Here is a 15,702-nt window from a genome sequence, read left to right on the forward strand (position 1 = left end):
AAAGCCAGTGAAAGCCAGGCCTGTGTCACTACCCATAGTGTTGTCTCTTTTCTTCTCTTTAGCTCTTAGCTGGTCCAGGGCCCATGGACTCACCGAGAGGTGCATTTGGGCACCTGGGACAGATGTAGGATCAGAGGGAAGGTCTCAAGGATGAAGATTTGTCATATTTGTCAGATAACTTGGTAGACTGTCAAAACAAATTGAAGAAGGACATGTTTATGGTGCCTGTCATTGCTCTGAGTGTGCTGTGCGTATTTTTGCAGGGAAAGCATTTACAGGTTGCTGCCTCAGACCACCCCTGAGAATGTGAGCAAAAATTTCAGCCAATACAGCATCAACCCTGTCACTAGGTATCCCAATATTAATGTCAACTTCCTCCGGCCAAGCCAGGTAAGAGCCTGCTAGTCGGTTATGTACATGTGGGTCCATTGTCAGGACTGCTCAGAACTCTGATATATCCAGATGTCTGTAACTGTGTTGGAATTAATACCATACACACTTTTAGTAATTCCATATGCCTTTGCATATATACACTTTCAGAAGTCCAAGTCAGCTGTTAATGGGCAGCCTTAATTGTCCAGTAGAGACTATCCAGATGGCCCTCTGTGGCTGACTACCTACATTTTTTTTTCTGCATTGTATTTTTTTTTCTTTTTTATTGAGTTTTTTAGTACTTTTTAGGTATACAGTACAGTTACATTCATCACTGGGATCTTGTGCCTTTACATGACATCTTGGTTCTCATTTTTCCCCATACCCCTGCCCCCTCCCTTCACTTCCCCTACCTACCCTCCCCTATTTACAAAGACTTTGTTTCCATTTTTTCCATTTCTCATATTTTTTCTTTTCCCTTATTGCCTTTCCCCTACTCTTCCCACTTGCCCTATGCCTTTAGCCCTTTTCTTTATTTCACATTATCAGTTATACAATTTGGATCTTATTTACACTTTAGTTTTTCACACCAGAGAAACTATTCAGTATTTACACATGTGTGTCTTATTTATTTCACTTAAGAGTATGGCCTCAATATGCATACATTTTCCTATGAATGACTCTAGTTTCTCATTTTTTATGCCTTAGAAGTACTCCATTTTATAGAAAAACCCACATCTTCTTTATCCAGTCTCCAACTGATGGGTAATTGGGCTGTTTCCAAGTTTTAGCTATTATAAATTGTGCCGCTATAAACATGGGTGCACATATATCACTGTGGTATGTTTCTTTTAATTCTTCTGGAAAGATACCCAGCAGAGGGATAGCTGGGTCAAATGGAACCTCTAATCCTAATTCTTTGAGGTATCTCCATATTGATTTCCACAGTGGTTGCACCAGTCTGTACTCCCACCAACAATGAAGAAGTGTTCTTTTCTCCCCACAACCCCACCCACATTTGTTATTAGTTGATTTCTTGATATCAGCCATTCTTACTGGGATGAGGTGGAATCTCAGTGTTGTTTTCATCTGCATCACTTGAATAATCAATGATGTTGAACATTTTTTTCATAAATTTATTTGCTGCTGTTACTTCTTTGAGAAATGTTTGTTCATTTCAGATGCCCATTTTTGAATCGGGTCTTTATATTTGGGGGGAGGGGGATGAGTGTTTTGAGTTCTTTATATATTCTCGATAGTAGTCCTTTGTCTGAGGAGCAGCTGGTAAAAAATTTTTTCCCACATTGTAGGTTGTCTCTTAGTTCTGTTGATGGTTTCTTTTGCAGTGCAGAAGCTTTTTAATAAGATGAGGTCCCAGTTGTTGATTCTTTCTGCTGGTTCCTGTGCTACTGAGGATTTGTTCATAAAATCTTTTCCTATGCCAATGTCTTCAACAAGAGTTCTGCCTAATTTATCTTCCAGCAAGTTTAGTGTTAGGATTTGTTAATAAAGTCTTTTCCTTTGCCATTGTCTTCAAGGGCTCTGTCTAACTTATATTCTAGCAAGTTTAGAGTTTCTGTTTTAATACTTAGATCTTTAATCCACTTGGATTTTAGTTTAGTACATGGTGAAAAATAAGGGTCTAGTTTTGATCTTTGGTAGGTTGAAATCCAATTTTTCCAACACAATTTATTAAAGAGGCTATCTTTCCTCCACTGAGGATAGTTGGCTCTTTGTCAAAGATGTGGTAGCTCAGTACATCTGGAGTTATTTCTGTATCTTCCAGTCTATTCCACTGATCCTCAGGTCTGTTTCTTTGCCAGTACTGTGCTGTTTTTATCACAGTGGCTTTGTAGTATAGTTTCAAGTTGGGTATTGTGATATCCCCTGTCATGTCTCTTTTGCCTAGAATGGCTTTTGCTATTCCAGATCTCTACTGGTTCCAAATGAATTTTTGGATTATTTTCTGTAATTCTGTGAAATATACTGTTGGAACTTCAATTGGGATTGCATTGAATCTGTATAGCAGTTTTGGTAGTATGGCCATTTTCACTATGTCGATTCTTCCTACCCAGGAGCAGGAGATATCTTTCCATTTTCTTATATCCTCTTTGATCTCTTTTTTTCAGAGTGCTGTAGTTTTTAATGTAGTGGTCTTTTGCTTCCTTCGTTAGATTGATTCCTAGATTTTTCATTTTTGGGGGTGCATTATGAAAAGAATTCCCTAATTTCTCTCTCAGTGAGTCTGTTATTTGTGTACAAGAAGGCTGTTGATTTTTGAGTGTTGACCTTTTATCTAGCTTGTATCTGCTGAAGGCATCAATTAAGTCTAAAAGTCTTTTGGCAGAGTTTTTTGGGTCTTCTATGTAGAGTATCATATCATCAGCAAATAATAACAGTTTAACTTCTTCCTTTCCTATCTTTATTGTTTAATTTCTTTCTTATGTCTAATTGCTGTGGCTAATGTTTCCAGAACTATATTGAACAGGAGTGGTGATAGTGGGCATCCTTGTATTGTTCCTCGTTTTAATGTGAAGGTTTTCAGTTTTTGGCCATTTAATATGTGTTGGCTGTTGGTACTACCTAACTTTTAACATAGCTTCATGTAGTTAATATGTGTTTATTTCCATATAACCTATCTCATCCCATAAAGGATGTAACACATTCATGAAGAGACTATAATCTGTATGTCTTGCTGCTGAGCAGCTGTGATTTGAACATGTTACGTTCTCGCCAACTTGAACCACTGCTGGTACATGCATGACTGTCCCATTAGGTGGTATCAGACAGTCCCTTTGGTTGATTCAAACTGCATGTACCACCAGTGGTACAAGCCAGCAGGAACCTATCGAAGGTCGTCATTATAACTTCAGTATAAACTTTATCACAGGGCTAGGTGTACAGCTCAGTGGTAGAGGGTGTGCTAAGTTCCTGGGTTCCTCACTGCCCCCCACGCAGCAACCCCCCCACACACACAACAGACTTTACACATCTTGCTTCCCCAGTCTTTCATCTTAGTCATCCTACTTTTAGCTAGAATTTGTACCTTAATGTTTGATTTTTTCCATCCTTTCAACTTTCCAACTTTCTTCCAGGTGTGCCATTTATATGCTACTGGAGAAACAAAAGATATTCACCTGGAAATGGAGAACCTGGTGAATTCCCGAACTACCCCAAAGTTAACCCGAAATGGTGAGTTCTGGTAGTGGCCTTCTGAGAGGCAAGTACCACATTCATAGAAGTCTGCACCCATTCCTTGTGCCAGCATACCTGTTTTAAGGCAGTGGATCTCAAGCTGGGGTGGTTGGCCTTCCAGGGGATGTTTGGTTGTTCTGGGGAGAGTTTTAGTTGTCTTGACGGGGGATGTTGCCACTTTCATCTAATGGATAACCTAGGGATGTTACTAAGCCTCCTACAATGCACAAAGCAGGACCACACAAGAAAAAATCATCTTGATTGTGAGGATATAGATATAAGTTGGAAATAGATACTGGAGACAGAAAAAGAAGAAAAGTATGAGAGCCAGTGCGCCTATGCACACACTTAAGGCTTGGGGGCAAAACTTTGTAGAATTTGTGACGTTTATTTGGGTCCTGTGACAGTGCCATTATACAGTGGTAAAAGTAAAGACCATTCCATATTTTTTGTGTATTTAAAGGTCCCTGAAGATATAGATAGATAGATAGTTTTTTGTTTTTTTGTTTTTTTGTACTAGGGATCAAACTCAAGACCGTGTGCTTATGAGGCAGGCGGCAGAACCACTGAGCTAAATCCCCAGCCCATGAAGATGTTTTTTTGAAAGGAGAGTGACATTGAGTATACCCGGTTAGCTACATGTGAGAAGGACTAGAGAAGGGAAAGCCACCAGAGAAGGGAGTCTAGTTAGAAATTCATTCCAGTAGTCAAACTACAGGCGGCAGAGGCCCGATTCTGATATTAACTGGCCGATAGAGAAAGGAGAAGGCAGCGGGTCACAGTTAGTGGGACTCAGACTTGGAGGCCCTATACAACTGGGTCTCAACCCAAGCTTTGCCATTTGTAAAATATCTACAAACATCTGTGGATCTCAGTTTCCTTATTAGTTAGCATCCCTGACTTTCAGTTTCCTTATCTTTGAAATAGGAGTGATGACAGTGTGCTCACACTATGATTATGAGGATTCTGTGACATGTATAACAGCACTGATTACCATGCCCAGCATCTAGTGGGCTGTCAACAACAGCAGCATTTGTGTCCCTGACATTTTTAATTATTTGGGAGAGAGTATTAAGAATCCAGAATCCATAAGCATTGGCAGTTGATTGCCTTAGGGTCATGAGATGGGTATTTGTGGTTGGTTCTGCATCAGTCTAAACGAGGAAGTGGGAGGCTGAGAAGGTGTAAGAGAGGGTGTGGGTTCTATTTTGGACATTTTAAATTTGATGTGCTTTTGGGATGTCAGGGTGGATATGAGTGGGGGTCATCAGGCAGTTAGAAACATTTTCATCATTCTCCATTAGGTTGTCATCTCCCTAAAAGCAGAGAATATATGTTTGTTCACAGTCATTAGTTTAAAGCCTGAAATATTGAAGTGAAGTTGCCCAGTACATACTGAATAGATGGATATACAGACTTGGGAAACAGCTGAATAACGTTAGTATCTGAGCCAACAGATGGCATCAAGAGTGGTTCTGTGTGTAGTCTCAGAACATATTTCCACAGTAAAAGATTTAAAACAGGATTTTTATGATACACAGTTATTTTATGTTCACAAACCACTGAATGACTTAGTGCAAAGCTAAATATTTTCAGCTGCCTGAGGGAAGGGAACAGATTTTCCTGGATACAAGTAGGAATTCACAGATTCTCTTAAATGATCCTTATCGGAGCTCTTCTATGCAAAGCTGTTTGGTTCTAGAAGACTGTTCAATGTCTAAGGATACATTTTGCCTATTTGGTTTGATATGATTGTGTATAATACAGAGTGCCAAATGGGGGCGGGAGGATTGTTCTGGCCTGGAGTTCACAGCCTTGTCAGTGTAACCTGCAGCTTCCTCACTTGAAAAATTGCATGGTTCCCTGAGAAGTGTGAGAGCAAGGCTTTGTTTGCTTTCAGTTTAAGATAGTGCAAGATAGAATGGCTGCTAGGTAGAATGGAACCTTTTCTAATCTAATCTTTCTAGCGTTGCTTTGGAGGAAAAGGCCTCCTCAGGCACTTGCGGAGCAGCTCTCCTGGGAAATCCTAGAGACTTTATAGTGAGGGTGACAGCTCAGTAGGGGGCACTCCTCCATTTCCAGAGCTTCCAGGAGGGGTGCAGGGACCCCGGGCTTCAGTATGAGCAAGTCTGTGTCACTCAGGTGTGGGACACCAGTCTGTTAAGGGGATAGCCCTTGAATCTGGATAAATTAACACCTAAAATCCCACTCCCAAGATACTAGTTACATAACCTTATTCATCACTGTTTTATTTTGAAAGCTGGTAATGGCTATTTTGTCCCTAACCCTCAGTGACTTTTCAGACTGGTTGTGTGTACCACAGAGAGGATCCTATATCAACCTTAGTAGGTCAACACACTTCTAACAATTGTTTTTGTTGTTATAGAGTCTGTAGCTCGTTCAAGCAAACTGCTGGGTTGGTGCCAAAGGCAGACAGATGGTTATGCAGGAGTAAATGTGACAGATCTTACCATGTCTTGGAAAAGTGGCCTGGCCCTATGTGCAATTATCCACAGATACCGCCCTGATCTGATGTAAGTCGTGACTACACTTTGCATTTCATTTCCTATCTCCCAAGGACCTCAATGCACCCTGTCAAGTAGACACATTTTATACTTGTTCCCAGGATAGGGTGCATAGTAAGATGCTCTCTCCAGAAAACTGGTATATTGGCTTACTTACATGTAAAACTTCATATGTCAACCATTATATGACTCAACTCAGGAATGGTTAGCTGTTTTTTAAAAACCACAGCACTCACAGGGTTAAAAACTGGGCCTGTTAACTTCACACAAAGGAAAACTGTTTATCGGCCCCGAGTTGAACTCTTCATTTTGGCCAGCTATCTCTCAGATGCTATTGGTGGTCACAAGGGAAACCTGGCTGAAACATTTGGCTAGCTCAACACAAATATGTCACTACCAAAGAAACAAAACAATGAATACTCACCTGATTTATGATCATTCACTATTATTTTCTTTGTTAAAATCTGCACTTCTTGCCAACATATTTCATCAAGTTCATGAAGTTCCTGTCATCTTACCCACTGTACCTGTAACATCTCCTCTTTTGTCTGTTCTTCAGTCACCTGTCTGCAAAATTGGTGCACTAGGATGATCCCAGGTCTGCTGCAGTGACCAGTGCTCTCAGATTTCCCCTATAGGAGTTTGTTACCATGGAAGCCAAACAAAAAGATTCAGGAACAAAAGCTAAGCATGTCAGATTACTCCGACTGCTTGACATTTTTATTATTGGATCCATTTAAGGGCCCAATTTTTCTGGTTTATTTTCTTTTAATGATAGCTTAAGAAATCCAAAAAGACATAGTCCCTATTTTTTGTGACCATTATAGGCTAATGAGGCAAGATTTATTAAAAACAGCCTGTACTGTGTGGATTAAAGATGGAGAGGGCTGAGGCTCAGTGGTATAGCACTTACCTGCCATGCCTGAGGGTCTGAGTTGCTTTCCTAGTGTTGCCAAAAACAGGGGAGGGAGACTTCTGAGGTGCTTGGTTAAAAGTAAATGCAGTACTCCTGTCACTTAACTTATCAAGTTGGTAAAAAGTAAATGAAGATAATGCTTGCTTACTCCCACCAAAGAAAGTGTGAGAGGGAAAGCAGCTTGAGGAAAAAGAATTGTTTAGTGTATAGTATTTGGCATTGTTTGGACTATAATGACCTCATTCAAGATTAGTGTCCATAGTTTAACAGGCAGTGGAAAAGTGCCATGGGGTGCAGTTAACATAAAATAGGGACTGTTGAGTTGATCTGAATTCTCCCAAAGAAGAATGCTATCAGTGCTTACTCTGAAAAACAAGAAGCTGAAGACCAGTGGGAAATGTTTGTTAAGCTAAATACTTGGGAAAATTCAGTAAATTTAGCATTGGGAAAACCTTTGGAGAGCTTTTGGAATTTCCCCAAGGAAGGCTGAGTAAGATTTACCAGATCTGACTTGTGACATGAGCAGCTTGTCCTGCCAGCGTGTGACTCCCAGGCAGGCGATTACCCCAGGCTTTAGGAGCATCTGCTCCAGGTAGCCTTCTCCTCACTGTTTGACATTTGTTTAACATGCATGGACACAGAGGTGCAAGAGAACACGTAGGAAAGAGAGTTCCTGTCCTGAGTGTACATTTCAGTAAGAACTTTGTGTACTCTTCAGCTTTCCCTCTCTTTTCCTTACATTGGGTAGATTTTTAATCATTTCTTCTTAAGGCTGCTTTACATTTCCTTAGTAAAAGGAAGGAGAATAATAGATTAACAGTTTATTCTCAGATTCCATCAGTGCACTGCTCCCTGCCAAAAGTCAAATGAGAAATGATAGTAACTTCGTGCTAACTGTGTTTTCTGGTTTGAAGAGAATCAGCCTGACTTCATAAATTTTGCATATCCTGTTTCTCAGAGACTTTGATTCTTTGGATGAGCAGAATGTGGAGAAGAATAACCAGCTGGCCTTTGATATTGCTGAGAAGGAACTGGGCATTTCCCCCATCATGACAGGCAAAGACATGGCCTCGGTGGGGGAGCCTGACAAATTGTCCATGGTGATGTACCTGACTCAGTTCTACGAGATGTTCAAGGACTCACTGTCCTCCAGTGGTAAGGGTGTCTGTTTCCTGCTGTGTTGTTGTCTGGCTTTTCTTTTCTGTCAACTGTGCCCCTCGTCAGTACCACTAAATGGAGTAGTACCACCGAGCTCAGACTTATTCTGGTGTAACTGGTTGACCATCAGAGGAAGTCTCTAGAAGTGTTTGTTTCCCTTCTTCAGTAGTATATTCTCAATCACTCATTCTTTTCTACATCTTTTTCATTTAACCTATAAATATGCAAAATCATTCCTGTCCAAACTTTCCTTTTTCAGTGCTGGGAATGGAACCCAGGGCATTGAGCACACACTTGGCAAGAGCTCTACCACAGAGCTACATCCCCAGGCCTCTGTCTAAACTTTCATTCCATGATTTTCTTGTCTTCTCCTATCCTTTCTCTCAGAACCAGCCTTTCAGAAGAAATGGGTCACACTTGTGGTCTCGGTGTGCTTACCACCTAATCTGTAACATTTCATCATCCACCATCTTTTTACGCTGTTCTCCGCAGTTGAAAAGTATCATCATACCCATATTCCTCCCTGATTTTTCATCAGTCTTGCACTTGGCTTTTCCACATCATTTAGCATTGTGGGATGATGTCCACTTCCTTGGAATTCTGTCCTTGGCTCTGTGACCCTGTGCCTTGCTAGATTTATTTTCCTTTCTTCTACCACTATTCTCTGGCTCGTCTTTCTATTCCAACTTCTTAGGATTTCCCAGAAATCTTTTATTAGCCCTCAGCCTTCTGCTTCAATCTATCATAGCACTACAAAAATTATTCCTGTTGTCATTTATTAACCCTAGAAGTAGATGTAGTTAAAGCTTAAGAGTTTTGTTTTGTTTTGTTTTTTGGTACCAGGGATCAAACTCAGGATCTTCCAGGCAGGTGCGGCACCACTGAGCTAAATCTCTGACCCAGACTTAAGAGTTTTTACCCTAGGTTTACATGCTAGAACTTCCATGTTGAACCTGGGGGCAACTTACTAAATTTTCCTTTGCCTCAGTTCTCCCATACATAAACTAGGATATATATATATATTTTTTTATACAGTTTACACGTGATATGCTAAGAGTGTTTGACGAATGGGAGCACTTAACGAATGTTAGCAATATTATTAATAACCTTTAAGTGCTATTTTTAAAATTACTATTGCTATAGTAACACATTGCAATCCCCAGAATTTATGGTGCCATCCCCAGTGCTTTCTAGCCTCTGAACTCTTTTAGGCATCTCTGGTTTTCCCGATTACACAGGCAGTTCTTACCACAGAAGTGCACTGCTCTAACATGAGTACACCTTTCAGGGAGAGTGCTTTTTGCCCGTAGCTTAGAGCCTGGCCTCTGCATCCACCAAAAGCAGACCCTGAGTTATGCACTTCTCTGCTGTCCTTTCTCCCTTTTCCTCTCTGCCTGAAATTTTCCTCACCAAGATGAGGCTTCCACACTCTGCTCTGATGATCACAGGAAGATTCTAGCTTTTGAAAAGTGAAATTTCAGGTCTTATAACTGAAGTGTGTGTGTGGCATTTCCTACAGAATTTGCATGCTTTGTCATAGTCACTGAGCCTTTAGAGCTCCCTGAGGGAAAGTTCCCTCCTGTAATCGCTCTGCAAGGGACAGTGTTCTGGTTAGGACTTTGTGGCCCTCCAGGAGTGTCCTTGAACATTGCTGACTTCTGTTCACAGACACCTTGGACCTCCTGAATGCTGAGGAGAAAGCGGTCTTGCTTGCCAGCACCAAGTCCCCCATCTCCTTCCTGAGCAAACTCGGGCAGACCATCTCTCGGAAACGTTCTCCCAAGGTACATCTATACAGGGATTGTTATACTGACAGCTGCAAAGGGAATGGCAAGGTGAGGTTCCTAGAATAATGCAGTTCCCCTTCTCTTCTGGTACAGGATAAGAAAGAAAAGGACTTGGATGGAGCTGGAAAGAGGAGAAAGACTAGTCAATCAGAGGAGGTAAGATTTATCTGTGATTTGTTAGAGTGGTTATGCCAAATTCCCCCTCTAGTTTAAATTCTTAATTCCCAAATTGGTACTATGATCTTTGCATATTCATTCTTTTTTTTTTTTTTTTTTTTTTTTTTTTTTTTTTGTACCGGGGATTGAACTCAGGTCCTTGCGCTTGTGAAGCAGGCACTAGAACCACTGAGCTAAATCCCCAGCCCCTTGCATCCCAAATTTTTTTTTTTTTTTTTTATTTTTTTTTTTTTTTTTTTTTTTTTTTTTTTTTTGTACCGGGGATTGAACTCAGGTCCTTGCGCTTGTGAAGCAGGCACTAGAACCACTGAGCTAAATCCCCAGCCCCTTGCATATTCATTCTTTATGAGAATATCCATGGGCAGATGCCTTTTCTGTTGGCTTTTGACTTTGCTTAATTATATGGAGAGCACCGAGGGAATATATACACATGCTCTCAGGCCTTCTGGTCTTTTGGAATCACATTTAGTAAGGCACAGTGGCTCTCTTGGGCTATGGCGAAACCAACACAAGTCTGAGCTGAGTAGCAGTCTGCCCAGTGTGCCATGCTCTTGCTGGCTGTTGAAATTAGCACCTCAGTAAGTACTGGCAAACCCAAGCCACTGTGTAGATTCTGATCACACCGCTTGGAGGGAATAGCAAATGGTGGGAGTCCTCTAACAGAGTCTGTCTCTGAGGTGCTTGCTGTTCAGCAGGAAGAGGTTTCCAGAGCCTACCGAGGAGAAAGACCGACACTGGTGAGCACTCTGACGGACAGGAGGATGGATGTTGCCGCTGGGAACCAAAACAAAGTGAAATACATGGCAACCCAGCTACTGGCCAAATTCGAAGAGAATGCACCTGCCCAGTCCACTGGCATCAGGAGGCAGGTAAGCCCATCTCCCACTTGCCCATCCTATTGGCCAGGCCACATGGGAAGAAGAATCTTTTCAATTTAATGAGGTGGGCCTTGTGACAGACCCTGGAACTCAGGGGCTCGAGATTGAAATTTGGTTTTCCTTCATCTGACTGACAGAGAGGAGCATTTCCTAAATTCATGGTAGATGTTCAAGGTTGCTTTATCCTCAGCATTCAGGTTGCTTTATCCTCAGCGTCTGTGACAAAAAGCAGCATGGGGATCTAAAAATTGTGTATTTATGTGTCAATACGTAAGTAAAAATTCATATACATACTGAAAGTATAGTACATTGAAAGTATAATAAAGGTAATTAAGGCGCTTATATAATTCTTTGGATAATTTTGCTACATTCCTTTTTTCTGTGCATTCTTGTTGTCATAATGAATATCATTTTAACATATACATTTTTTTGTTCTGCTTTTTCTGTTTAATTTTAGGCTCATTCCCATGTTGTTCCAAACTGTTCATAAACATCTTCTAAAATGTGTTAGTACCATGCTTCTTAACTGTTGGTCTAGTTGCTGTTTTAGTTGTTTATCATCTTTCTTGATAAGGGACAGAGGTAAACCTTCTTGGGATAAAGCTGCTTTTGTGTGCTGCAGATTATTTTCCTAAAATACTACTAGGAATGTGAACATTTTAGATACTGAATTGCTCCCTGTAAGTCATGCATGAGAGTGCCAGACAGTATTTGACCCAAGGTGACCTCATTAGGTCTCGTTTCTCGCTCATGTAAAAGTCACCAAGACTCCTTAACAAGAGGAGGGGCTGGGAGTTTGAGATTCATGCTGAAAGTTTCTAACAAAACTCCCTGATTATCTGGAAGAGCATCCAGAGAACAGAAGGCCCTTTCTCTTCGTTCTTTCTCTTCATCTTCATCAGCTACCGTCCCTGCTTGGAGCCTCACTGCAGTAACTTCTCACAGTGCGTCTTTAGTTATTGGTGTTTGCACTTCAATCTTTCCCCACTATGGTTCACGGGAAAGATGGCACTGGTTGGTAGGAAGCGTTAGAAGTTGCCTGCTCGGCCAGGGATTTAGCTCAGTGGTGCCACCTCCTCACAAGCACAAGGTCCTGAGTTCAATCCCTGGTACAAAAAAAAAAAAAAAAAAGAAGAAGAAGAAGAAGAAGAAGTTGCCTGGCAGCTGGGGTTCCACCCACCTCAGGAAGGCTGAAGGAAGGTTGCCTGTAAGAGACATTGCTTCTCACTTGGGGGAAGAGATTAGTTTTCTGAATCAAAATTAGTAAATTAGAGTCAGAGCATTGACTCTGGGAAAAGGGTAATAAGAATCACAGCTTCTGTTTTCCTTTCTTTATTTTCTTTTTTCCACTTCCTTTTGGTTTGGCGGGTGGGGTATTTTCTTTCCTTTTTAAGTGTAACTTTCTAAGAATTGATTCATAACTCATACACACGTCTCAGTTTGTAGTGGTGTATCTACCCTCCATGAGTACTATTTTGTATCTTCTTTTATCTTAATGTATTTTATTTTGTTTTGTCTCCATGTCCTGTCCCCACCCACACTTGGCCTGTGTGTCACAGCCAACACAAGAGTGTGGGGTCAGCCAGCCGTTCTGCCGCCTGCCTGAGCAGGGTCGCCCTGCTCCCATCCCCCAGTGGAAACAGGTAAAGGAACTGCCAGGGACCAGGTTGGGCTGCTGCCCCCGACCTGCCAGCCTGACCCTGCTTTTGGGCCAGCCAGGATCAGGCCTGCATTGGAGGGTCCTGGCTTCCCAGGGCAAGAGGGCTCTGTGCTCCTTCAAGTAGTGACTCTGACAAAACACTTAGCAGACAATTGTGATTCCATGAACTCTTGGGGATTTGAGAAACCAGTTAAAAGGGTAGACTGTTGATTTGGTGTTAAAACTAGCTAATGTTAAGTTGTTTAGGTGCCTTAGCTGTTGGGGCTTTGCTGCTGTGACATCTGTCTCTCATTGGCTTTTTGGTAGCATGCCACCTCATGACCATTGGAGGGAGAGCCCAGACTTCATCAGGACCGAGAGAGTAGAGACTCTCAAAGGAAGTAGGAAAATGTTACATGAGAACTATGGTATTGTTTCAAGCGAAAGTATGGGGTGGGGGGCCTGTTGGCATATTTTAAAAGTTTTTTTCTCAGACATGGTGTTAGACGATTGTGGGCCCAGCTGTTTGGGAGGTTGAGACAAAAGAGTTACTTGAGCCCAGGAACTCAAGGTCAGCCTGGACTAGAGTGAGACCTGATCTCACAAACTAATCAATGAATTAATTGATTGGAATTTTCCCTAAAGTCTTTCCAGGATTTCATGGAAAACTGCTTATCCTAATAGTACAAGAAAGGGCACCTTTTTTGTAATAGGGATGGAGGCCTCAACTGTTTTTTCTCCCATATTGCAGTTGAGCAAGTTTCTGCTCTAGGGAACCTGAATTAGCTGTCTCATAGTTTTATCTCATTTAGGACTGGCAGGATGCTGAGAGGTCTGCTGCGCTGACCCTGGACTCCATTAACTCTTGCACAGTTGGCCTTAGCAGTAGTGTGCTGCTAGTGTACTGTAGTGTGGCCTGTTGCTGCAGAGTGAGGAGTCAGGCTTTATTTAAATTGCATTCTAGGAAGAACGTTCCTTTCTAGTCCTGTGATAAACATGCTCTATAAAAGTCATGGCCTCCAAAGCTGAGATGGAATCTTGGGAACAATGTCCAAACTCACAACAGAAACCAAACATCCTCTTTCTGTGTGCCTCGGGGAAGCTTTCTGAAAATTTTTCATCAAAAATTTACTTGTATTTTTATGTTTCTACCCATTTCCTTGAAGCCTAGATAAAAGGAAAGACTTGGAAGGTAATCTTCAGTTGATCTACAGTTGAAGATCTGTTGAGGACAAAAGTGGACTATAAACCAGATTCCAGAAACTCCAGGCTCATATTTTTTTTTAAATGATGGCCTGAAAAATAAATAAATAAGTAAAGGCAGCCTGAAATAGGAGCAATGTGGGAGGGAGGTCAGGAGTAATCTGTGCGGATAGCTGGGCAGATGACTGTGGCGTGTGCCTGGTGCAGCTTCAGTGGGCTTGCTAGAGAGTGAAGGGCAGCGAGTGTGGCTCTAGGAGTCTGGCTGAGCCGTGGCCTCTGCCTGGAGAGGACTGACTTGTCAGCTGTTTATTTGATGGAATTGTACTGCAGGGACATTGGAAGCTTGATGTTACGGGACTGCTTAGGAAAAGTCTGACTGCCTCTAGCCATTTACAGGCTTCTGTGTAGACTCTGTTCTTCCCATCCTGTTCTGCTTGTCATCTGGGTCATTTATGGTCAAGTCAGTGAAGTAGAATACTGGGAAGGTCTGTGCAACAGATTGGGACCTTGGAAGTTATCCAGGTTCCATGGAAGGAGCACCAGAGAATTAGAAAAAGCAGCTGGCGAATCTGAGAAACTATAAGCACTGAACCCCTTTTAGATTCTTGCGAGCTTTAGGTTGCATAGAGTTGGGAATTGGGAATTTACATGGATGCAGAGAGGTAGCACTGTGAAGTACCACATCTCACAATTCTTACATCCGTGTGAGATGTGCAGTATTCATATGCATTATCCTCTTGACACTAACTTGTGAGCCTTGGTCCCCTAAATTTATCACCTGGAAGCTGGAGTGGCTATGGTGCTGGGTGCTACAAACACCCAAGGACAGAAGAACTCCTCACTTGCCTGACAGTGGCCTCTCATCTCCCTTTAGGAGTGAGCTCACCAGCAGCACCACATGTTGCTCACTTTGAAGTGGTTCCCAGGAGGAGGGTGTGGCACACAGCAGGAATGGCTCAGTTGGCATGAGGACTGGTTTCAACTTAGGTCACAGTGTAGAAGAAAGGAAATGAATAGCAGTTCTGCTCACCAGTGACTGCTCTTCACCTTCCTGTATCAACACCTTGGCTCTTTCCTTCTCTCCCTTTTGATTTCAAAGTACATCCTGCCGGCAAGCCCTGGGGGAAGCCAGCCTTGATTATCACCTGAGGTGGGGACAGCAGGGTTCATATTCCACAGCCTTTTCTCCTTCCAGGCTTTCTTATGGGGCAAAGGAAACAAAATTTCCTGAAAGGCACCAGAGAGGCCTAGGGTAGTGTGTGATTGTTTCCCAAACAGCAAGGGCCTTTCTCAGTCCTAGATGGACTCCTGAAGAAGGGCATACATGGATGGCAGAATGCATGGCTTCAGTGAAATATGCTTATCCTATTTCTTGTACTTTGTTGTACTTCCATGGTAGTTTTTCAGATCTTGTGAATATGAGTGAGTAGCCTGAGTAGGGGGAAGTATTGGTGGGATATTGTCTCAGCTGGCTCTCAGGAGGGTGCTGCTTGCTGCTATGGGGTGTGTGTGTGTGTGTGTGTGTGTGTGGGTGTGTGTGTGTGTGAGAGAGAGAGAGAGAGAGAGAGAGAGAGAGAGAGGGAGGGAGGGAGAGAGAGAGGGAGAGAGAGAGGGAGAGAGAGAGTTCAGGCTGGCCTTGAACTCACTATGTAGCCCAGGCTGGTGATCCTCCTGCCTCAGCCTCCCCAGTGCTGGGATGACAGCTGTGCTGACACCACTTCTGGCTGAGGTTTCCAGTCTTAAAGAGCAATCCCTTCCCAGATCTCACTCATCTCCCTCGCACTCAGGCTGCCTTGGTGAGCTTCGGAATGAGGCTGCATGTTGAAGGACCTCCCTGTAACCCTAACCCCCC

The 15,702-nt window shown here is 42.4% G+C and overlaps 1 protein-coding gene across 1 annotated transcript in view; it reads left to right on the top strand.

The window, feature by feature from the left end:
• The window catches only part of Mical3 (microtubule associated monooxygenase, calponin and LIM domain containing 3), a 213,500-nt gene that overhangs the window by 108,002 nt on the left and 89,796 nt on the right, over positions 1 to 15,702 (top strand). Inside the window, exons 10-16 of the mRNA XM_010630661.1 lie at positions 264 to 390; positions 3,468 to 3,564; positions 5,954 to 6,101; positions 7,967 to 8,163; positions 9,835 to 9,950; positions 10,047 to 10,109; positions 10,826 to 10,999. Coding sequence (XP_010628963.1) covers positions 264 to 390; positions 3,468 to 3,564; positions 5,954 to 6,101; positions 7,967 to 8,163; positions 9,835 to 9,950; positions 10,047 to 10,109; positions 10,826 to 10,999 — 922 coding nt within the window. The remainder of the gene's footprint in view (positions 1 to 263; positions 391 to 3,467; positions 3,565 to 5,953; positions 6,102 to 7,966; positions 8,164 to 9,834; positions 9,951 to 10,046; positions 10,110 to 10,825; positions 11,000 to 15,702) is intronic.

This window comes from Fukomys damarensis, unplaced genomic scaffold (assembly GCF_012274545.1).
Source record: "Fukomys damarensis isolate Sample0158 unplaced genomic scaffold, DMR_v1.0_HiC HiC_scaffold_5, whole genome shotgun sequence".
In the NCBI taxonomy this organism is placed as follows: Eukaryota; Metazoa; Chordata; class Mammalia; order Rodentia; family Bathyergidae; genus Fukomys; species Fukomys damarensis.